General features: G+C 35.8%; 1 protein-coding gene across 2 annotated transcripts in view; it reads right to left on the bottom strand.

Moving 5' to 3' along the window:
* The window catches only part of LOC139366200 (amyloid beta precursor protein binding family B member 2-like), a 60,091-nt gene that overhangs the window by 26,460 nt on the left and 8,084 nt on the right, over window positions 1-25,547 (bottom strand). For both annotated transcript variants that reach the window (XM_071103423.1, XM_071103422.1), the window contains 2 exons: window positions 24,959-25,105; window positions 23,931-24,058 (listed from right to left, as the gene is read on the bottom strand). In XM_071103423.1, the coding sequence (XP_070959524.1) occupies window positions 23,931-24,058; window positions 24,959-25,105 (275 nt within the window). The remainder of the gene's footprint in view (window positions 1-23,930; window positions 24,059-24,958; window positions 25,106-25,547) is intronic.

Below are 25,547 nucleotides of genomic sequence, written 5' to 3'. Positions count from 1 at the left end.
AAACACGCAATCATATTTATTTTTATCGACGAAAGGAGTAGGACTTGTATATAGTAAAAGATGAATGATGGGTGTAGGAGACATTTACAGCTAATGCCTCCTCCCTCTCCTCCTCCTCTCCTCCTCTTCATGCCAAACCTGTCCACAGAAGGTCAACGGGGGGAGGGGGGATGGGACGGAGGGGGGGTGAGGAGAGGAGAGGAATAACCAAGAGACGGATGTAGGTCCGTCTGCACTGCTGCCTCCTAATGAATATGAATGAAGTGTCTGAACGAACAATGTGTTCAAGTGGGCAGCAAACAAGCTTATGTGATCATCCATTAGAAACCGACCGCAAACAACATTACGGCTCGTTACATAGACATTCATGCCAAAGTAAAAATGGGATATATTCAGACTATGGCATCATCACCGTGTTTTTCTACCTTCAATCCAAACATCATGCAGTGGGACATCAGAACAGAGCACTTAGAGCACAGTTCCTCCTCCTCCTCCTCCTCCTCCTCCAATCCTTTTACACGCTTGGTACAGCAAAGGCTGCTACATGCTTTACGCAAAGTCGTTTTCTACGTAGTTCTACGCCATTTTGTGTGGCTCAAATGTTGGTATGGACCGTATACATGCTCTGTTTGTGTATGGTGTGTAGGGCCCTTAAAGCACCCTGTTCTGTTTGTGTATGGTGTGTAGGGCCCTTAAAGCACCCTGTTCTGTTTGTGTATGGTGTGTAGGGCCCTTAAAGCACCCTGTTCTGTTTGTGTATGGTGTGTAGGGCCCTTAAAGCACCCTGCTCTGTTTGTGTATGGTGTGTAGGGCCCTTAAAGCACCCTGTTCTGTTTGTGTATGGTGTGTAGGGCCCTTAAAGCACCCTGTTCTGTTTGTGTATGGTGTGTAGGGCCCTTAAAGCACCCTGCTCTGCTTGTGTATGGTGTGTAGGGCCCTTAAAGCACCCTGCTCTGCTTGTGTATGGTGTGTAGGGCCCTTAAAGCACCCTGCTCTGCTTGTGTATGGTGTGTAGGGCCCTTAAAGCACCCTGCTCTGCAAAACACACTTCACACCAGGGCTGGGGTCAATTCAATTGTTGTTTCAATAACAATTCAATTGTTGTTTCAATTGTTGTCTCAATAACCTGAGAAGTTGAAGCTATTTATTTGTTATTAAATGTTTGCAATTTTAAATTAAAATCACTTCCTGAATTGACTGCCTCTTTTCGGAATTGACCCCAGCCCCTGCTTCACGCACCCTGTTCTGCAAAGCGCGAGCACACACACACACACACACACACACACACACACACACACACACACACACACGCGCAAGGGCACATGCACGCAATGGACACACGCGCACGGACCCACGCACACAGCCCTGTCTCTACTAAACACTCAAAGAGAATTTTGACTGCAAGAGCATCCAGCATATTTGTTCATATTTGTTCATCCTTCCTTTGCTTACTTCACCCTCGTCATTCACTTTTCATTCCCCTCCACCCTTTTATTTCTCATCAGAGAATCTCCTTCTGTTCTCTGTCCCTATCTCCGCAAGCAAGCAGCCACAGCCTGCATTCCATCACCTCACAGCTCCAGCCTTTAGAGCAGAGAGAAAAAGGAGATAGAGAGAGAAAGAAAGAAAGACAGAAAGAAAGAAAGAAAGAGAGAGAGAGAGAAGAGCCAGGGGTAAGAGACACAGAGAGAGAGAGCGAGATTGAGCAAGAGAGAGAGAGAGAGAGCGCGAGAGAGAGAGAGAGAGAGAAGAGCCAGGAGAGACAGAGAGACGAGAGAGTGAGAGAGAGAGAGAGAGAGAGAGAGAGAGAGAGAGAGAGAGAGAGAGAGAGAGAAGAGCCAGGAGAAAGAGACAGAGAGAGAGAAATGTAGAAAGATAAAAATGGGACATGAACAGAACACACTAGAGGTGTAGAGTAACATAAGTCAATTGTAATACAGAACAGAACAAAAAGAGTCAATGACAGAGAGAAAGTAACCAGAGATAGAGACATACTGTAGAAAGAGAGGGATGGAGAAAGAGAGGGAAAGAGAGGGATGGACAGAGAGAGACATACTGTAGAGAGAGAGAGGAAGAGAGGGATGGACAGAGATAGAGACATACAGTAGAGAGAGAGAGAGAGGAAGAGAGGGATGGACAGAGATAGAGACATACTGAAGAGATGGAGGGACAGGGACAGAGGGACAGGGACAGAGGAGGTACTCACAGCGTCAGACATCCTCCCTGTTATCGCTGAGTGGTTCGCTGTGATGTTAGCTTCATGGCTACGGTGACATTGCTACAGCCGTATCGCCATGGCTCCCAGGGGTAAGCAGGGCTTGGTTTGTGCTTTTCCTGCCTGCCGCTGTCGTTCCGCTACTCGTCCTCCACTCTCTCTCCTTTTTTTCCTTCTTTTAAAACCTCAGAGTCCCCCTTTCCTCTTCTCTCTGTTCCTTCTCCAATCCCTCCCCCCTGCCTATGCTTCTCTCTCTCTCTCTCACTCTCTTTCTCTCTCGCTCTGTTTCCCTCGCACGCACGCTTGATTGGAGAGTCCTCCGCAAGGTCTTACCTCTGTCTTTCACTGTCAGCGAAGCATGCCTTCTCTCCCTCCCTCTATCCCTCTCTCCTTCTCTCCCTATCTCCTTCTCTCCTTCTCTCCCTCTCTCCTTCTCTCCCTCTCTCCTTCTCTCCCTCCCTCCCTCTATCCCTCCCTCCCTCTATCCCTCCCTCCTTCTCTCCCTCCCTCTATCCCTCTCTCCTTCTCTCCCTCCCTCTCTCCTTCTCTCCCTTCCTCTATCGGTCTCTCCTTCTCTCCCTCTCTCCTTCGCTACCAATCGCTCTCTCTCTCCTTCTCGTTGAACCTCTAGGACTTGCGCTCCTTCTGGTGTATCCCTTTCTCTGCCTCTTTCTCACTGTTTCTTTGCCTCGTGGTCTTCAACCCTGCTTCTCTTTCCTCTTCCCTTTCTCTCCTACTGCAGTAGACAGAGACAGGGTTGCCTTAGAACACACACACACTCTCACACACACACAAAGTGTGACGGGGGACAAACAAAGTGAGAGAGAGAGATGGGGGAAGAGGGAGAGAGCTGTTAGCCAATAGCGAGAGGGTAAAGGAGAAAGAGCACTAGAGACAAAGGGTAGAAATAGACCTGGGGAGACACACACACAGACACACACCCCCCCCACACACACACACACCCCTACACAGAGTGCTCCACATATAGACCTATGCGTTCATCAATTCAGACCCACGTGACCAGACACACACACACACACACACACACACACACACACACACATATGTACATGCACACACACAGACTTGCTGAGTGCTCCAGATATAGCCCCATGACTTCATCAACCATCTACCCCCCCCCCCCCCCCCGGCCCCGCCCCGCCCGACACACACACACTCAGAGACGGGGGCTCATTCATATTGAATCAGAGAGAGAGAGAAAGGGGGAGAGAGAAGGAGGTAATGAGTGAGAGAACATTCAGTTCAGAGCTGGGGATATTCCTGTTGCTGTGGAGCATTTTGAAGAACCCCCCAAAACACACGCACATGAGCACACACTCACTTACATACACACACACATACACACACACTCACTTACATACACACACACACACACACGCAGAGGGAGAGTCACTGGGAGGTCCAGCACAGTCCAGTCTCCTTAGAATCTAAGGTGGACTCTGCACTTAGATACCCAACCTGAGAAAACACTCAATTCAATGGACTTTATTGGCATCGGAAACATGTGTTTACATTGCCAAAGTATTGCCCCCCCCCCCCTCTCTCAATTCAATTCAATGGGCTTTATAGGCATGGGGAACATGTGTTTACATTGCCAAAGTATTGCCACCCCCCCCCCCCCTCTCAATTCAATACAATGGGCTTTATAGGCATGGGGAACATATGTTTACATTGCCAAAGTATTGCCACCCCCCCCCCCTCTCTCAATTCAATACAATGGGCTTTATAGGCATGGGGAACATATGTTTACATTGCCAAAGTTTTGCCACCCCCCCCCCCCCCCCCCTCTCAATTCAATACAATGGGCTTTATAGGCATGGGGAACATATGTTTACATTGCCAAAGCAAGTGAAATAGAAAATAAACAAATGAAGAAGAGCAGATCAGACTGTTAGCAGAACTTTCTCTCCACCCGGTCTCACCTGGCCAATTACCCCACAGCTAGGCTGCCCAACACACACACAGGTACGTCACAGTCCCCACACCGTCAGGTCCGCAGGGTTTTTCCTTCCAGTTCTATAAAAGTCCCGTCCATGAAGTCTCACTCCCAGACAGTCAATCAAGCAGCACTAGCCAACAGCCATTTCCTACCTACACTAGCACCTGGCTGTGGAGTCCCTCTCGTCACCAGTGAGGAACACAGCAGAGCCTTGCTTACAGTGCACTCTAGCGACCACTCTGTGTACTGCAGCAGTAGCATGATGGGGCATCTGTGCTAAGTGCACTCTTTCCCTTCCATGCATAACAGACTCATAACAGATTAACTCTCTCTCTCTCTCTCTCTCTCTCTCTCTCTCTCTCTCTCTCTCTCTCTCTCTCTGAGACGTGGAGAGGACAGAGAGACGGAGGGAGAGAAAGGCAGAGACGTGGAGAGGAAGAGAGACGTAGGGAGAGAAAGGCAGAGACGTGGAGAGGAAGAGAGAGACGGAGGGAGAGAAAGGCAGAGACGTGGAGAGGAAGAGAGACGGAGGGAGAGAAAGGCAGAGACGTGGAGAGGAAGAGAGAGACGGAGGGAGAGAAAGGCAGAGATGTGGAGAGGAAGAGAGAGACGGAGGGAGAGAAAGGCAGAGACGTGGAGAGGAAGAGAGACGGAGGGAGAGAAAGGCAGAGACGTGGAGAGGAAGAGAGAGACAGAGGGAGAGAAAGGCAGAGATGTGGAGAGGACAGAGAGAGACGGAGGAAGAGAAAGACAGAGAGGAAAGGATAGAGAAGTGACTTGGTGAGAGGCTGCAGGGGAGGGCCGACCCTCACACCCCTCCTCCTCTACATGCTTTTCCCATTACCTAGAGACAGCCTCTGAAAGTTTTATAGTCCAGAGCGGGAGGGGTGAAGGGATTGGGAGAGTGAATAAGAGGGGGAGAAGGTGGGAGAGAGAGAGAGAGAGAGAGAGAGAGAGAGAGAGAGAGAGAGAGAGAGGGAATTGGAGGGACAGAGAGCAGCATTGTCTCATTGTATTGAGATAGAGAAACAGAAAAAGACATAGCCACACAGAAGAAAGTGGAAAAGGCAGACAGGGAGGTGAGGAAAGCTACCATGCAGAAAGACTCCATTATTTTTCTACCAGTCCCATTCAACACAACGGTACATTCTACACATGACATACATGTCCAGCAAACGCTGGAGCCCTTCAAACTCAACTCTGGACCTCAAAGCCAGTTCCACTGTTTTTTTCATTCTCCTCCTCTAATCAGGGACTGATTTAGACCTGGGACACCAGGTGGGTGCAATGAGTTATCAGGTAGAACAGAACCAGCAGGATCCAGACCAATACCCCTGGTATAGAGGGTCAAAGTAAGCACAATCCCACATAACTCTAACCAAGACTGTGAACCCTGGGGCCTGGGAGTGAAAATGAGTCAGCAACATTACCAGTTCAATATAGAGAGGTTAAGACCATCTCACACAGTAGAATGATGGAGAGGTCCCCATCTCCCCATTGAGGATAAACCACTAGGTGTAATAGATGTAATAAAGGATATTCACTAGGTGTAATAGATGTAATAAAGGATATTCACTAGGTGTAATATATGCAATAAAGGATATTCACTAGGTGTAATAGATGTAATAAAGGGTATTCACTAGGTGTAATAGATGTAATAAAGGATATTCACTAGGTGTACTACTAGGTGTAATATATGTAATAAAGGATATTCACTAGGTGTACTACTAGGTGTAATAGATGTAATAAAGGATATTCACTAGATATAATACATGTAATAAAGGATATTCACTAGGTGTAATAGATGTAATAAAGGATATTCACTAGGTGTACTACTAGGTGTAATATATGTAATAAAGGATATTCACTAGGTGTTCTACTAGATATAATACATGTAATAAAGGATATTCACTAGGTATAATAGATGTAATAAAGGATATTCACTAGGTGTAATATATGCAAAAAAAGGATATTCACTAGGTGTAATAGATGTAATAAAGGGTATTCACTAGGTGTAATAGATGTAATAAAGGATATTCACTAGGTGTACTACTAGGTGTAATATATGTAATAAAGGATATTCACTAGGTGTTCTACTAGGTGTAATACATGTAATAAAGGATATTCACTAGGTGTGCTACTAGGTGTAATAGATGTAATAAAGGATATTTACTAGGTGTAATATATGTAATAAAGGATATTCACTAGGTGTAATAGATGTAATAAAGGATATTCACTAGGTGTTCTACTAGGTGTAATATATGTAATAAAGGATACTCACTAGGTGTTCTACTAGGTGTAATATATGTAATAAAGGATGCTCACTAGGTGTTCTACTAGGTGTAATAGATGTAATAAACGATATTCACTAGGTGTAATAGATGTAATAAAGAATATTCACTAAGTGTAATAGATGTAATAAAGGATATTCCCTAGGTGTGCTACTAGGTGTAATATATGTAATAAAGGATATTTACTAGGTGTAATATATGTAATAAAGGATATTCACTAGGTGTAATAGATGTAAAAAAGGATATTCACTAGGTGTTCTACTAGGTGTAATATATGTAATAAAGGATACTCACTAGGTGTTCTACTAGGTGTAATATATGTAATAAAGGATGCTCACTAGGTGTTCTACTAGGTGTAATAGATGTAATAAAGGGTATTCACTAGGTGTGCTACTAGGTGTAATAGATGTAATAAAGATAATTCACTAGGTGTGCTACTAGGTGTAATAGATGTAATAAAGTATATTCACTAGGTGTGCTACTAGGTGTAATATATGTAATAAAGGATATTCACTAGGTGTGCTACTATGTGTAATAGATGTAATAAAGGATATTCACTAGGTGTGCTACTAGGTGTAATAGATGTAATAAATGATATTCACTAGGTGTAATACATGTAATAAAGGATATTCACTAGATATAATACATGTAATAAAGGATATTCACTAGGTGGAATAGATGTAATAAAGGGTATTCAATAGGTGTACTACTAGGTGTAATATATGTAATAAAGGATATTCACTAGGTGTTCTACTAGGTGTAATATATGTAATAAAGGGTATTCACTAGGTGTACTACTAGGTGTAATATATGTAATAAAGGGTATTCACTAGGTGTTCTACTAGGTGTAATAGATGTAATAAAGGATACTCACTAGGTGTTCTACTAGGTGTAATAGATGTAATAAAGGGTATTCACTAGGTGTACTACTAGGTGTAATATATGTAATAAAGGGTATTCACTAGGTGTGCTACTATGTGTAATATATGTAATAAAGGATACTCACTAGGTGTTCTACTAGGTGTAATAGATGTAATAAAGGATATTCACTAGGTGTGCTACTAGGTGTAATAGATGTAATAAAGGATATTCACTAGGTGTAATATATCTAATAAAGGATACTCACTAGGTGTTCTACTAGGTGTAATAGATGTAATAAAGGATATTCACTAGGTGTAATAGATGTAATAAAGGGTATTCACTAGGTGTACTACTAGGTGTAATACATGTAATAAAGGGTATTCACTAGGTGTGCTACTAGGTGTAATAGATGTAATAAAGGATATTCACTAGGTGTTCTACTAGGTGTAATATATCTAATAAAGGATACTCACTAGGTGTTCTACTAGGTGTAATAGATGTAATAAAGGATATTCACTAGGTGTAATAGATGTAATAAAGACATTTCACTAGGTGTACTACTAGGTGTAATACATGTAATAAAGGATATTCACTAGGTGTGCTACTAGGTGTAATAGATGTAATAAAGGATATTCACTAGGTGTGCTACTAGGTGTAACAGATGTAATAAATGATATTCACTAGGTGTAATAGATGTAATAAAGGGTATTCACTAGGTGTACTACTAGGTGTAATACATGTAATAAAGGATATTCACTAGGTGTTCTACTAGGTGTAATATATGTAATAAAGGATATTTTCTAGGTGTAATAGATGTAATAAAGGGTATTCACTAGGTGTAATAGATGTAATAAAGGGTATTCACTAGGTGTGCTACTAGGTGTAATAGATGTAATAAAGATAATTCACTAGGTGTGCTAATAGGTGTAATAGATGTAATAAAGGATATTCACTAGGTGTGCTACTAGGTGTAATATATGTAATAAAGGATATTCACTAGGTGTGCTACTAGGTGTAATAGATGTAATAAATGATATTCACTAGGTGTAATACATGTAATAAAGGATATTCACTAGGTGTAATAGATGTAATAAAGGATATTCACTAGATATAATACATGTAATAAAGGATATTCACTAGGTGGAATAGATGTAATAAAGGGTATTCACTAGGTGTACTACTAGGTGTAATATATGTAATAAAGGATATTCACTAGGTGTTCTACTAGGTGTAACATATGTAATAAAGGGTATTCACTAGGTGTACTACTAGGTGTAAAATATGTAATAAAGGGTATTCACTAGGTGTAATAGATGTAATAAAGGATATTCACTAAGTGTAATAGATGTAATAAAGGATACTCACTAGGTGTTCTACTAGGTGTAATAGATGTAATAAACGATATTCACTAGGTGTAATAGATGTAATAAAGGATATTCACTAAGTGTAATAGATGTAATAAAGGATATTCCCTAGGTGTGCTACTAAGTGTAATATATGTAAAAAAGGATATTCACTAGGTGTGCTACTAGGTGTAACAGATGTAATAAATGATATTCACTAGGTGTAATAGATGTAATAAAGGGTATTCACTAGGTGTACTACTAGGTGTAATACATGTAATAAAGGATATTCACTAGGTGGTCTACTAGGTGTAATATATGTAATAAAGGATATTTACTAGGTGTAATAGATGTAATAAACGATATTCACTAGGTGTAATAGATGTAATAAAGGATATTCACTAAGTGTAATAGATGTAATAAAGAATATTCCCTAGGTGTGCTACTAGGTGTAATATATGTAATAAAGGATATTCTCTAGGTGTTCTACTAGGTGTAATATATCTAATAAAGGATACTCACTAGTGTTCTACTAGGTGTAATAGATGTAATAAAGGATATTCACTAGGTGTAATAGATGTAATAAAGGGTATTCACTAGGTGTACTACTAGGTGTAATACATGTAATAAAGGATATTCACTAGGTGTGCTACTAGGTGTAATATATGTAATAAAGGATATTCACTAGGTGTGCTACTAGGTGTAACAGATGTAATAAATGATATTCACTAGGTGTAATAGATGTAATAAAGGGTATTCACTAGGTGTACTACTAGGTGTAATACATGTAATAAAGGATATTCACTAGGTGTTCTACTAGGTGTAATATATGTAATAAAGGATATTTACTAGGTGTAATAGATGTAATAAAGGGTATTCACTAGGTGTAATAGATGTAATAAAGGATATTCACTAGGTGTGCTACTAGGTGTAATAGATGTAATAAAGAATATTCACTAGGTGTACTACTAGGTGTAATAGATGTAATAAAGGATATTCACTAGGTGTACTACTAGGTGTAATAGATGTAAGACAGGATATTCACTAGGTGTAATATATGTAATAAAGGGTATTCAGTAGATGTGCTACTAGGTGTAATAGATGTAATAAAGGATATTCACTAGGTGTAATATATGTAATAAAGGGTATTCACTAGGTGTAATAGGTGTAATAAAGGGTATTCACTACGTGTAATATATGTAATAAAGGGTATTCACTAGGTGTAATATATGTAATAAAGGATATTCACTAGGTGTAATAGATGTAATAAAGGGTATTCACTAGGTGTAATAGATGTAATAAAGGGTATTCACTAGGTGTAATATATGTAATAAAGGGTATTCACTGGGTGTAATATATGTAATAAAGGGTATTCACTAGGTGTAATAGATGTAATAAAGGATATTCACTAGGTGTGCTACTAGGTGTAATAGATGTAATAAAGAATATTCACTAGGTGTAATACATGTAATAAAGGATATTCACTAGGTGTAATACATGTAATAAAGGGTATTCACTAGGTGTAATAGATGTAATAAAGGGTATTCACTAGGTGTGCTACTAGGTGTAATACATGTAATAAAGGATATTCAGTAGATGTGCTACTAGGTGTAATAGATGTAATAAAGGGTATTCACTAGGTGTAATAGGTGTAATAAAGGGTATTCACTAGGTGTAATAGATGTAATAAAGGGTATTCACAAGGTGTAATAGATGTAATAAAGGGTATTCACTAGGTGTGCTACTAGGTGTAATACATGTAATAAAGGATATTCAGTAGATGTGCTACTAGGTGTAATAGATGTAATAAAGGGTATTCACTAGGTGTAATAGGTGTAATAAAGGGTATTCACTAGGTGTAATAGATGTAATAAAGGGTATTCACAAGGTGTAATAGATGTAATAAACGATATTCACTAGGTGTAATAGATGTAATAAAGGATATTCACTAAGTGTAATAGATGTAATAAAGGATATTCCCTAGGTGTGCTACTAAGTGTAATATATGTAATAAAGGATATTCACTAGGTGTGCTACTAGGTGTAACAGATGTAATAAATGATATTCACTAGGTGTAATAGATGTAATAAAGGGTATTCACTAGGTGTACTACTAGGTGTAATACATGTAATAAAGGATATTCACTAGGTGGTCTACTAGGTGTAATATATGTAATAAAGGATATTTACTAGGTGTAATAGATGTAATAAACGATATTCACTAGGTGTAATAGATGTAATAAAGGATATTCACTAGGTGTGCTACTAAGTGTAATATATGTAATAAAGGATATTCACTAGGTGTGCTACTAGGTGTAACAGATGTAATAAATGATATTCACTAGGTGTAATAGATGTAATAAAGGGTATTCACTAGGTGTACTACTAGGTGTAATACATGTAATAAAGGATATTCACTAGGTGGTCTACTAGGTGTAATATATGTAATAAAGGATATTTACTAGGTGTAATAGATGTAATAAACGATATTCACTAGGTGTAATAGATGTAATAAAGGATATTCACTAAGTGTAATAGATGTAATAAAGAATATTCCCTAGGTGTGCTACTAGGTGTAATATATGTAATAAAGGATATTCTCTAGGTGTTCTACTAGGTGTAATATATCTAATAAAGGATACTCACTAGTGTTCTACTAGGTGTAATAGATGTAATAAAGGATATTCACTAGGTGTAATAGATGTAATAAAGGATATTCACTAGGTGTAATATATGCAATAAAGGATATTCACTAGGTGTAATAGATGTAATAAAGGGTATTCACTAGGTGTAATAGATGTAATAAAGGATATTCACTAGGTGTACTACTAGGTGTAATATATGTAATAAAGGATATTCACTAGGTGTACTACTAGGTGTAATAGATGTAATAAAGGATATTCACTAGATATAATACATGTAATAAAGGATATTCACTAGGTGTAATAGATGTAATAAAGGATATTCACTAGGTGTACTACTAGGTGTAATATATGTAATAAAGGATATTCACTAGGTGTTCTACTAGATATAATACATGTAATAAAGGATATTCACTAGGTATAATAGATGTAATAAAGGATATTCACTAGGTGTAATATATGCAAAAAAAGGATATTCACTAGGTGTAATAGATGTAATAAAGGGTATTCACTAGGTGTAATAGATGTAATAAAGGATATTCACTAGGTGTACTACTAGGTGTAATATATGTAATAAAGGATATTCACTAGGTGTTCTACTAGGTGTAATACATGTAATAAAGGATATTCACTAGGTGTGCTACTAGGTGTAATAGATGTAATAAAGGATATTTACTAGGTGTAATATATGTAATAAAGGATATTCACTAGGTGTAATAGATGTAATAAAGGATATTCACTAGGTGTTCTACTAGGTGTAATATATGTAATAAAGGATACTCACTAGGTGTTCTACTAGGTGTAATATATGTAATAAAGGATGCTCACTAGGTGTTCTACTAGGTGTAATAGATGTAATAAACGATATTCACTAGGTGTAATAGATGTAATAAAGAATATTCACTAAGTGTAATAGATGTAATAAAGGATATTCCCTAGGTGTGCTACTAGGTGTAATATATGTAATAAAGGATATTTACTAGGTGTAATATATGTAATAAAGGATATTCACTAGGTGTAATAGATGTAAAAAAGGATATTCACTAGGTGTTCTACTAGGTGTAATATATGTAATAAAGGATACTCACTAGGTGTTCTACTAGGTGTAATATATGTAATAAAGGATGCTCACTAGGTGTTCTACTAGGTGTAATAGATGTAATAAAGGATATTCACTAGGTGTAATATATGTAATAAAGGATATTCACTAGGTGTAATAGATGTAATAAAGGATATTCACTAGGTGTAATATATGTAATAAAGGGAATTCACTAGGTGTAATAGATGTAATAAAGGATATTCACTAGGTGTTCTACTAGGTGTAATAGATGTAATAAAGGATATTCACTAGGTGTTCTACTAGGTGTAATAGATGTAATAAAGGATATTCACTAGGTGTTCTACTTGGTGTAATAGATGTAATAAAGGGTATTCACTAGGTGTAATATATGTAATAAAGGATATTCATTAGGTGTAATAGATGTAATAAAGGATATTCACTAGGTGTTCTACTAGGTGTAATAGATGTAATAAAAGGTATTCACTAGGTGTTCTACTAGGTGTAATATATGTAATAAAGGGTATTCACTAGGTGTTTTACTAGGTGTAATAGATGTAATAAAGGATATTCACTAGGTGTTCTACTAGGTGTAATAGATGTAATAAAGGATATTCACTAGGTGTTCTACTAGGTGTAATAGATGTAATAAAGGGTATTCACTAGGTGTGCTACTAGGTGTAATAGATGTAATAAAGATAATTCACTAGGTGTGCTACTAGGTGTAATAGATGTAATAAAGTATATTCACTAGGTGTGCTACTAGGTGTAATATATGTAATAAAGGATATTCACTAGGTGTGCTACTATGTGTAATAGATGTAATAAAGGATATTCACTAGGTGTGCTACTAGGTGTAATAGATGTAATAAATGATATTCACTAGGTGTAATACATGTAATAAAGGATATTCACTAGATATAATACATGTAATAAAGGATATTCACTAGGTGGAATAGATGTAATAAAGGGTATTCAATAGGTGTACTACTAGGTGTAATATATGTAATAAAGGATATTCACTAGGTGTTCTACTAGGTGTAATATATGTAATAAAGGGTATTCACTAGGTGTACTACTAGGTGTAATATATGTAATAAAGGGTATTCACTAGGTGTTCTACTAGGTGTAATAGATGTAATAAAGGATACTCACTAGGTGTTCTACTAGGTGTAATAGATGTAATAAAGGGTATTCACTAGGTGTACTACTAGGTGTAATATATGTAATAAAGGGTATTCACTAGGTGTGCTACTATGTGTAATATATGTAATAAAGGATACTCACTAGGTGTTCTACTAGGTGTAATAGATGTAATAAAGGATATTCACTAGGTGTGCTACTAGGTGTAATAGATGTAATAAAGGATATTCACTAGGTGTAATATATCTAATAAAGGATACTCACTAGGTGTTCTACTAGGTGTAATAGATGTAATAAAGGATATTCACTAGGTGTAATAGATGTAATAAAGGGTATTCACTAGGTGTACTACTAGGTGTAATACATGTAATAAAGGGTATTCACTAGGTGTGCTACTAGGTGTAATAGATGTAATAAAGGATATTCACTAGGTGTTCTACTAGGTGTAATATATCTAATAAAGGATACTCACTAGGTGTTCTACTAGGTGTAATAGATGTAATAAAGGATATTCACTAGGTGTAATAGATGTAATAAAGACATTTCACTAGGTGTACTACTAGGTGTAATACATGTAATAAAGGATATTCACTAGGTGTGCTACTAGGTGTAATAGATGTAATAAAGGATATTCACTAGGTGTGCTACTAGGTGTAACAGATGTAATAAATGATATTCACTAGGTGTAATAGATGTAATAAAGGGTATTCACTAGGTGTACTACTAGGTGTAATACATGTAATAAAGGATATTCACTAGGTGTTCTACTAGGTGTAATATATGTAATAAAGGATATTTTCTAGGTGTAATAGATGTAATAAAGGGTATTCACTAGGTGTAATAGATGTAATAAAGGGTATTCACTAGGTGTGCTACTAGGTGTAATAGATGTAATAAAGATAATTCACTAGGTGTGCTAATAGGTGTAATAGATGTAATAAAGGATATTCACTAGGTGTGCTACTAGGTGTAATATATGTAATAAAGGATATTCACTAGGTGTGCTACTAGGTGTAATAGATGTAATAAATGATATTCACTAGGTGTAATACATGTAATAAAGGATATTCACTAGGTGTAATAGATGTAATAAAGGATATTCACTAGATATAATACATGTAATAAAGGATATTCACTAGGTGGAATAGATGTAATAAAGGGTATTCACTAGGTGTACTACTAGGTGTAATATATGTAATAAAGGATATTCACTAGGTGTTCTACTAGGTGTAACATATGTAATAAAGGGTATTCACTAGGTGTACTACTAGGTGTAAAATATGTAATAAAGGGTATTCACTAGGTGTAATAGATGTAATAAAGGATATTCACTAAGTGTAATAGATGTAATAAAGGATACTCACTAGGTGTTCTACTAGGTGTAATAGATGTAATAAACGATATTCACTAGGTGTAATAGATGTAATAAAGGATATTCACTAAGTGTAATAGATGTAATAAAGGATATTCCCTAGGTGTGCTACTAAGTGTAATATATGTAAAAAAGGATATTCACTAGGTGTGCTACTAGGTGTAACAGATGTAATAAATGATATTCACTAGGTGTAATAGATGTAATAAAGGGTATTCACTAGGTGTACTACTAGGTGTAATACATGTAATAAAGGATATTCACTAGGTGGTCTACTAGGTGTAATATATGTAATAAAGGATATTTACTAGGTGTAATAGATGTAATAAACGATATTCACTAGGTGTAATAGATGTAATAAAGGATATTCACTAAGTGTAATAGATGTAATAAAGAATATTCCCTAGGTGTGCTACTAGGTGTAATATATGTAATAAAGGATATTCTCTAGGTGTTCTACTAGGTGTAATATATCTAATAAAGGATACTCACTAGTGTTCTACTAGGTGTAATAGATGTAATAAAGGATATTCACTAGGTGTAATAGATGTAATAAAGGGTATTCACTAGGTGTACTACTAGGTGTAATACATGTAATAAAGGATATTCACTAGGTGTGCTACTAGGTGTAATATATGTAATAAAGGATATTCACTAGGTGTGCTACTAGGTGTAACAGATGTAATAAATGATATTCACTAGGTGTAATAGATGTAATAAAGGGTATTCACTAGGTGTACTACTAGGTGTAATACATGTAATAAAGGATATTCACTAGGTGTTCTACTAGGTGTAATATATGTAATAAAGGATATTTACTAGGTGTAATAGATGTAATAAAGGGTATTCACTAGGTGTAATAGATGTAATAAAGGATATTCACTAGGTGTGCTACTAGGTGTAATAGATGTAATAAAGAATATTCACTAGGTGTACTACTAGGTGTAATAGATGTAATAAAGGATATTCACTAGGTGTACTACTAGGTGTAATAGATGTAAGACAGGATATTCACTAGGTGTAATATATGTAATAAAGGGTATTCAGTAGATGTGCTACTAGGTGTAATAGATGTAATAAAGGATATTCACTAGGTGTAATATATGTAATAAAGGGTATTCACTAGGTGTAATAGGTGTAATAAAGGGTATTCACTACGTGTAATATATGTAATAAAGGGTATTCACTAGGTGTAATATATGTAATAAAGGATATTCACTAGGTGTAATAGATGTAATAAAGGGTATTCACTAGGTGTAATAGATGTAATAAAGGGTATTCACTAGGTGTAATATATGTAATAAAGGGTATTCACTGGGTGTAATATATGTAATAAAGGGTATTCACTAGGTGTAATAGATGTAATAAAGGATATTCACTAGGTGTGCTACTAGGTGTAATAGATGTAATAAAGAATATTCACTAGGTGTAATACATGTAATAAAGGATATTCACTAGGTGTAATACATGTAATAAAGGGTATTCACTAGGTGTAATAGATGTAATAAAGGGTATTCACTAGGTGTGCTACTAGGTGTAATACATGTAATAAAGGATATTCAGTAGATGTGCTACTAGGTGTAATAGATGTAATAAAGGGTATTCACTAGGTGTAATAGGTGTAATAAAGGGTATTCACTAGGTGTAATAGATGTAATAAAGGGTATTCACAAGGTGTAATAGATGTAATAAAGGGTATTCACTAGGTGTGCTACTAGGTGTAATACATGTAATAAAGGATATTCAGTAGATGTGCTACTAGGTGTAATAGATGTAATAAAGGGTATTCACTAGGTGTAATAGGTGTAATAAAGGGTATTCACTAGGTGTAATAGATGTAATAAAGGGTATTCACAAGGTGTAATAGATGTAATAAACGATATTCACTAGGTGTAATAGATGTAATAAAGGATATTCACTAAGTGTAATAGATGTAATAAAGGATATTCCCTAGGTGTGCTACTAAGTGTAATATATGTAATAAAGGATATTCACTAGGTGTGCTACTAGGTGTAACAGATGTAATAAATGATATTCACTAGGTGTAATAGATGTAATAAAGGGTATTCACTAGGTGTACTACTAGGTGTAATACATGTAATAAAGGATATTCACTAGGTGGTCTACTAGGTGTAATATATGTAATAAAGGATATTTACTAGGTGTAATAGATGTAATAAACGATATTCACTAGGTGTAATAGATGTAATAAAGGATATTCACTAGGTGTGCTACTAAGTGTAATATATGTAATAAAGGATATTCACTAGGTGTGCTACTAGGTGTAACAGATGTAATAAATGATATTCACTAGGTGTAATAGATGTAATAAAGGGTATTCACTAGGTGTACTACTAGGTGTAATACATGTAATAAAGGATATTCACTAGGTGGTCTACTAGGTGTAATATATGTAATAAAGGATATTTACTAGGTGTAATAGATGTAATAAACGATATTCACTAGGTGTAATAGATGTAATAAAGGATATTCACTAAGTGTAATAGATGTAATAAAGAATATTCCCTAGGTGTGCTACTAGGTGTAATATATGTAATAAAGGATATTCTCTAGGTGTTCTACTAGGTGTAATATATCTAATAAAGGATACTCACTAGTGTTCTACTAGGTGTAATAGATGTAATAAAGGATATTCACTAGGTGTAATAGATGTAATAAAGGGTATTCACTAGGTGTACTACTAGGTGTAATACATGTAATAAAGGATATTCACTAGGTGTGCTACTAGGTGTAATATATGTAATAAAGGATATTCACTAGGTGTGCTACTAGGTGTAACAGATGTAATAAATGATATTCACTAGGTGTAATAGATGTAATAAAGGGTATTCACTAGGTGTACTACTAGGTGTAATACATGTAATAAAGGATATTCACTAGGTGTTCTACTAGGTGTAATATATGTAATAAAGGATATTTACTAGGTGTAATAGATGTAATAAAGGGTATTCACTAGGTGTAATAGATGTAATAAAGGATATTCACTAGGTGTGCTACTAGGTGTAATAGATGTAATAAAGAATATTCACTAGGTGTACTACTAGGTGTAATAGATGTAATAAAGGATATTCACTAGGTGTACTACTAGGTGTAATAGATGTAAGACAGGATATTCACTAGGTGTAATATATGTAATAAAGGGTATTCAGTAGATGTGCTACTAGGTGTAATAGATGTAATAAAGGATATTCACTAGGTGTAATATATGTAATAAAGGGTATTCACTAGGTGTAATAGGTGTAATAAAGGGTATTCACTAGGTGTAATAGATGTAAAAAAGGGTATTCACAAGGTGTAATAGATGTAATAAAGGGTATTCACTACGTGTAATATATGTAATAAAGGGTATTCACTAGGTGTAATATATGTAATAAAGGATATTCACTAGGTGTAATAGATGTAATAAAGGGTATTCACTAGGTGTAATAGATGTAATAAAGGGTATTCACTAGGTGTAATATATGTAATAAAGGGTATTCACTGGGTGTAATATATGTAATAAAGGGTATTCACTAGGTGTAATAGATGTAATAAAGGATATTCACTAGGTGTGCTACTAGGTGTAATAGATGTAATAAAGAATATTCACTAGGTGTAATACATGTAATAAAGGATATTCACTAGGTGTAATACATGTAATAAAGGGTATTCACTAGGTGTAATAGATGTAATAAAGGGTATTCACTAGGTGTGCTACTAGGTGTAATACATGTAATAAAGGATATTCAGTAGATGTGCTACTAGGTGTAATAGATGTAATAAAGGGTATTCACTAGGTGTAATAGGTGTAATAAAGGGTATTCACTAGGTGTAATAGATGTAATAAAGGGTATTCACAAGGTGTAATAGATGTAATAAAGGGTATTCACTAGGTGTGCTACTAGGTGTAATACATGTAATAAAGGATATTCAGTAGATGTGCTACTAGGTGTAATAGATGTAATAAAGGGTATTCACTAGGTGTAATAGGTGTAATAAAGGGTATTCACTAGGTGTAATAGATGTAATAAAGGGTATTCACAAGGTGTAATAGATGTAATAAAGGGTATTCACTAGGTGTAATAAATGTAATAAAGGGTATTCACTAGGTGTAATATATGTAATAAAGGATATTCACTAGGTGTAATAGATGTAATAAAGGGTATTCACTAGGTGTAATAGATGTAATAAAGGGTATTCACTAGGTGTAATATATGTAATAAAGGGTATTCACTAGGTGTAATAGATGTGATAAAAGGTATTCACTAGGTGTTCTACTAGGTGTATTAGATCTAATAAAGGATATTCACTAGGTGTGCTACTAGGTGTAATAGAAGTAATAAAGGATATTCACTAGGTGTAATAGATGTAATAAAGGATATTCACTAGGTGTAATAGATGTAATAAAGGGTATTCACTAGGTGTTCTACTAGGTGTAATAGATGTAATAAAGGGTATTCACTAGGTGTGCTACTAGGTGTAAAATATGTAATAAAGGATATTCACTAGGAGTGCTACTAGGTGTAATAGATGTAATAAAGGATATTCACTAGGTGTGCTACTAGGTGTAATAGATGTAATAAAGGGTATTCACTAGGTGCAATATATGAATTAAAGGGTATTCACTAGGTGTGCTACTAGGTGTAATAGATGTAATACATTATATTCACTAGGTGTAATAGATGTAATAAAGGGTATTCACTAGGTGTAATAGATGTAATAAAGGATATTCACTAGGTGTAATAGATGTAATAAAGGGTATTCACTAGGTGTTCTACTAGATGTAATATATGTAATAAAGGATACTCACTAGGTGTGCTACTAGGTGTAATAGATGTAATAAAGGATATTCACTAGGTGTAATAGATGTAATAAAGGGTATTCACTAGATGTTCTACTAGGTGTAATAGATGTAATAAAGGGTATTCACTAGGTGTACTACTAGGTGTAATAGATGTAATAAAGGGTATTCACTAGGTGTGCTACTAGGTGTAAAAGATGTAATAAAGGATATTCACTAGGAGTGCTACTAGGTGTAATAGATGTAATAAAGGGTATTCACTAGGTGTGCTACTAGGTGTAAAAGATGTAATAAAGGATATTCACTAGGAGTGCTACTAGGTGTAATAGATGTAATAAAGGATATTCACTAGGTGTGCTACTAGGTGTAATAGATGTAATAAAGGGTATTCACTAGATGCAATATATGAATTAAAGGGTATTCACTAGGTGTGCTACTAGGTGTAATAGATGTAATACATTATATTCACTAGGTGTAATAGATGTAATAAAGGGTATTCACTAGGTGTAATAGATGTAATAAAGGATATTCACTAGGTGTAATAGATGTAATAAAGGGTATTCACTAGGTGTACAACTAGGTGTAATACATGTAATAAAGGATATTCACTAGGTGTTCTACTAGGTGTAATATATGTAATAAAGGATATTTACTAGGTGTAATAGATGTAATAAACGATATTCACTAGGTGTAATAGATGTAATAAAGGATATTCACTAAGTGTAATAGATGTAATAAAGAATATTCCCTAGGTGTGCTACTAGGTGTAATATATGTAATAAAGGATATTCACTAGGTGTTCTACTAGGTGTAATATATCTAATAAAGGATACTCACTAGTGTTCTACTAGGTGTAATAGATGTAATAAAGGATATTCACTAGGTGTAATAGATGTAATAAAGGGTATTCACTAGGTGTACTACTAGGTGTAATACATGTAATAAAGGATATTCACTAGGTGTGCTACTAGGTGTAATAGATGTAATAAAGGATATTCACTAGGTGTGCTACTAGGTGTAACAGATGTAATAAATGATATGCACTAGGTGTAATAGATGTAATAAAGGGTATTCACTAGGTGTACTACTAGGTGTAATACATGTAATAAAGGATATTCACTAGGTGTTCTACTAGGTGTAATATATGTAATAAAGGATATTTACTAGGTGTAATAGATGTAATAAAGGGTATTCACTAGGTGTAATAGATGTAATAAAGGATATTCACTAGGTGTGCTACTAGGTGTAATAGATGTAATAAAGAATATTCACTAGGTGTACTACTAGGTGTAATAGATGTAATAAAGAATATTCACTAGGTGTACTACTAGGTGTAATATATGTAAGAAAGGATATTCACTAGGTGTAATAGATGTAATAAAGGGTATTCAGTAGATGTGCTACTAGGTGTAATAGATGTAATAAAGGATATTCACTAGGTGTAATATATGTAATAAAGGGTATTCACTAGGTGTAATAGGTGTAATAAAGGGTATTCACTAGGTGTAATAGATGTAAAAAAGGGTATTCACAAGGTGTAATAGATGTAATAAAGGGTATTCACTAGGTGTAATATATGTAATAAAGGGTATTCACTAGGTGTAATATATGTAATAAAGGATATTCACTAGGTGTAATAGATGTAATAAAGGGTATTCACTAGGTGTAATAGATGTAATAAAGGGTATTCACTAGGTGTAATTTATGTAATAAAGGGTATTCACTGGGTGTAATATATGTAATAAAGGGTATTCACTAGGTGTAATAGATGTAATAAAGGATATTCACTAGGTGTGCTACTAGGTGTAATAGATGTAATAAAGAATATTCACTAGGTGTAATACATGTAATAAAGGATATTCACTAGGTGTAATACATGTAATAAAGGGTATTCACTAGGTGTAATAGATGTAATAAAGGGTATTCACTAGGTGTGCTACTAGGTGTAATACATGTAATAAAGGATATTCAGTAGATGTGCTACTAGGTGTAATAGATGTAATAAAGGGTATTCACTAGGTGTAATAGGTGTAATAAAGGGTATTCACTAGGTGTAATAGATGTAATAAAGGGTATTCACAAGGTGTAATAGATGTAATAAAGGGTATTCACTAGGTGTGCTACTAGGTGTAATACATGTAATAAAGGATATTCAGTAGATGTGCTACTAGGTGTAATAGATGTAATAAAGGGTATTCACTAGGTGTAATAGGTGTAATAAAGGGTATTCACTAGGTGTAATAGATGTAATAAAGGGTATTCACAAGGTGCAATAGATGTAATAAAGGGTATTCACTAGGTGTAATAAATGTAATAAAGGGTATTCACTAGGTGTAATATATGTAATAAAGGATATTCACTAGGTGTAATAGATGTAATAAAGGGTATTCACTTGGTGTAATAGATGTAATAAAGGGTATTCACTAGGTGTAATATATGTAATAAAGGGTATTCACTAGGTGTAATAGATGTGATAAAGGGTATTCACTAGGTGTTCTACTAGGTGTATTAGATCTAATAAAGGATACTCACTAGGTGTGCTACTAGGTGTAATAGATGTAATAAAGGATATTCACTAGGTGTAATAGATGTAATAAAGGGTATTCACTAGGTGTAATAGATGTAATAAAGGGTATTCACTAGGTGTTCTACTAGGTGTAATAGATGTAATAAAGGGTATTCACTAGGTGTGCTACTAGGTGTAAAAGATGTAATAAAGGATATTCACTAGGAGTGCTACTAGGTGTAATAGATGTAATAAAGGATATTCACTAGGTGTGCTACTAGGTGTAATAGATGTAATAAAGGGTATTCACTAGGTGCAATATATGAATTAAAGGGTATTCACTAGGTGTGCTACTAGGTGTAATAGATGTAATACATTATATTCACTAGGTGTAATAGATGTAATAAAGGGTATTCACTAGGTGTAATAGATGTAATAAAGGATATTCACTAGGTGTAATAGATGTAATAAAGGGTATTCACTAGGTGTTCTACTAGATGTAATAGATGTAATAAAGGATACTCACTAGGTGTGCTACTAGGTGTAATAGATGTAATAAAGGATATTCACTAGGTGTAATAGATGTAATAAAGGGTATTCACTAGATGTTCTACTAGGTGTAATAGATGTAATAAAGGGTATTCACTAGGTGTACTACTAGGTGTAATAGATGTAATAAAGGGTATTCACTAGGTGCAATATATGTAATAAAAGGTATTCACTAGGTGTGCTACTAGGTGTAATAGATGTAATACATTATATTCACTAGGTGTAATAGATGTAATAAAGGATATTCACTAGGTGTAATAGATGTAATAAAGGATATTCACTAGGTGGAATAGATGTAATAAAGGGTATTCACTAGGTGTACTACTAGGTGTAATATATGTAATAAAGGATATTCACTAGATGTACTACTAGGTGTAATAGATGTAATAAAGGATATTCACTAGGTGTGCTACTAGGTGTAATAGATGTAATAAATTATATTCACTAGGTGTAATAGATGTAATAAAGGGTATTCACTAGGTGTAATAGATGTAATAAAGGATATTCACTAGGTGTAATAGATGTGATAAAGGGTGGTCACTAGGTGTAATAGGTGTAATAAAGGGTATTCACTAGGTGTAATAGATGTAATAAAGGGTATTCACTAGGTGTAATAGATGTAATAAAGGATATTCACCAGCTGTAATAGATGTAATAAAGGGTATTCACTAGGTGTAATAGATGTAATAAAGGGTATTCACTAGGTGTGCTACTAGGTGTAATACATGTAATAAAGGATATTCACTAGGTGTAATAGATGTAATAAAGGGTATTCACTAGGTGTGCTACTAGGTGTAATAGATGTAATAAAGGATATTCACTATGTGTATAGATGTAATAAATGATATTCACTAGGTGTAATATATGTAATAAAGGGTATTCACTAGGTGTGCTACTAGGTGTAATAGATGTAATAAAGGATATTCACTAGGTGTAATAGATGTAATAAAGGGTATTCACTAGGTGTGCTACTAGGTGTAATAGATGTAATAAAGGATATTCACTAGGTGTGCTACTAGGTGTAATAGATGTAATAAAGGATATTCAGTAGCTTTGCTACTAGGTGTAATACAGCTGTAATACAGGGGTTTGGTGTATTTCCCACACATTTCTTGTGTGAGAAACAATTTGCCCCTCGGGGACATTAAAGTTCAACCTATCCTATAAGACATGTCCCTCTGTCTTTCTCACCTGTCATGGTCTCGGCCGACGCCCCACACACGGATGCTGCTGATTGGCTGAGAGTGGAGCATGCTGCGGTCGTCCGGGTGGACCAGGGTCAGATCACGGTCCTGGAGCACCAGCAGCATGCCTTTACCCTGATGGGACGATCAATACATCAATCAATACATCAATCAATCAATACATCACTATATCAATACATCAATACGTAAATCAATCAATACATCAATCAATACATCAATACATCAATATATCAATCAATCAATACATAAATCAATCAATACATAAATCAATACATAAATCAATACATCAATCAATACATCAATATATCAATCAATCAATACATAAATCAATCAATACATAAATCAATACATAAATCAATACATCAATCAATACATCAATACATCAATATATCAATCAATCAATACATAAATCAATCAATACATAAATCAATCAATACATAAATCAATCAATACATACATCAATCAATACATCAATCAATCAATCAATACATCAATCAATACATCAATTAATCCATCAATCAATCAATACATCAATCAATCAATACATCAATCAATACATCAATCAATCAATCAATACATCAATCAATACATCAATTAATCCATCAATCAATCAATTCATCAATCAATCAATACATCAATCAATACATCAATCAATCAATACATCAATCAATAAAATTGTATCTGTATGGCGCTTCCTAAAACTGTCACAAAGTGCATACACACACGCACGCACACACACAAGTGAACGCACGCAAGCTTGTGTAAGCGGTGGGAAATGTTTAGCTAGTTAGCGGTGCGCGTTAGTAGCGTTCCAATCAGTAATGTCGCTCGCTCTGAGACCTTGAACTTGTTCTGCAAGAGCCGCAGCTGTTGTGGACCGATATGTAATGATGACTCATGGGAGGCAGTTGTTGATGTGTTCAGCGGTTGCCTGGTTCAAGGCCAAGTTGGGGCGAGGAGAGGGATGGAAGCAACACACCATGCACACCCCCCCCCCCACACACAGGTCCTCACCTCTCCCCAGACCCCTGCCGAGTCTCGTATGTCCCTCCTACAGTACGATAACTGCCTGATACAGTGATGGACAGCCACACTGCTCCTCCCCTCTGCCAGGTCTCTCTCTGCCATCTCCACCCAGCCCAGAGAACGCACCGGGAATGACTGAAATACACACACATAGATGGAGCAATGAATTAATAAACACTGATACAAAACCACACACACAAACGAACGCCTCCCCCGACACTGACACAGAAAAACGTTCTCTTTAAATTGGTAAAAGGTCCAGGGGACATGCAGCGAGGGTAGCAGAGAGTGAGAGAGTATTGTGACAGTGTATGAAATATAATAGGCTGTGTGGGTCAGCGCAGCCCAGAGCCAGCCGTCCCTCAGAGCACCACAACACATTAATCGTATCTTTAGGGACAGACCCCGGTTGTTCCAACTCTCACACAGGGACAAACATGCACACAGACTGCAACACACACAGATGTACATGAAACGCACGCGCACACCCGGCACTTTTCAATGGTTCCATCATCCGATTATGTTGTGTGGCACGTTCAACAGAGCAATTCCCAGTCAGCATGGTGACAGGTGCATT

The sequence above is a fragment of the Oncorhynchus clarkii genome, chromosome 14 (genome assembly GCF_045791955.1).
Source record: "Oncorhynchus clarkii lewisi isolate Uvic-CL-2024 chromosome 14, UVic_Ocla_1.0, whole genome shotgun sequence".
Taxonomy (NCBI): Eukaryota; Metazoa; Chordata; class Actinopteri; order Salmoniformes; family Salmonidae; genus Oncorhynchus; species Oncorhynchus clarkii.
The sequence above is the reverse complement of the archived record's forward strand: the minus strand, read 5'-3'. Positions and strand labels throughout refer to the sequence as shown.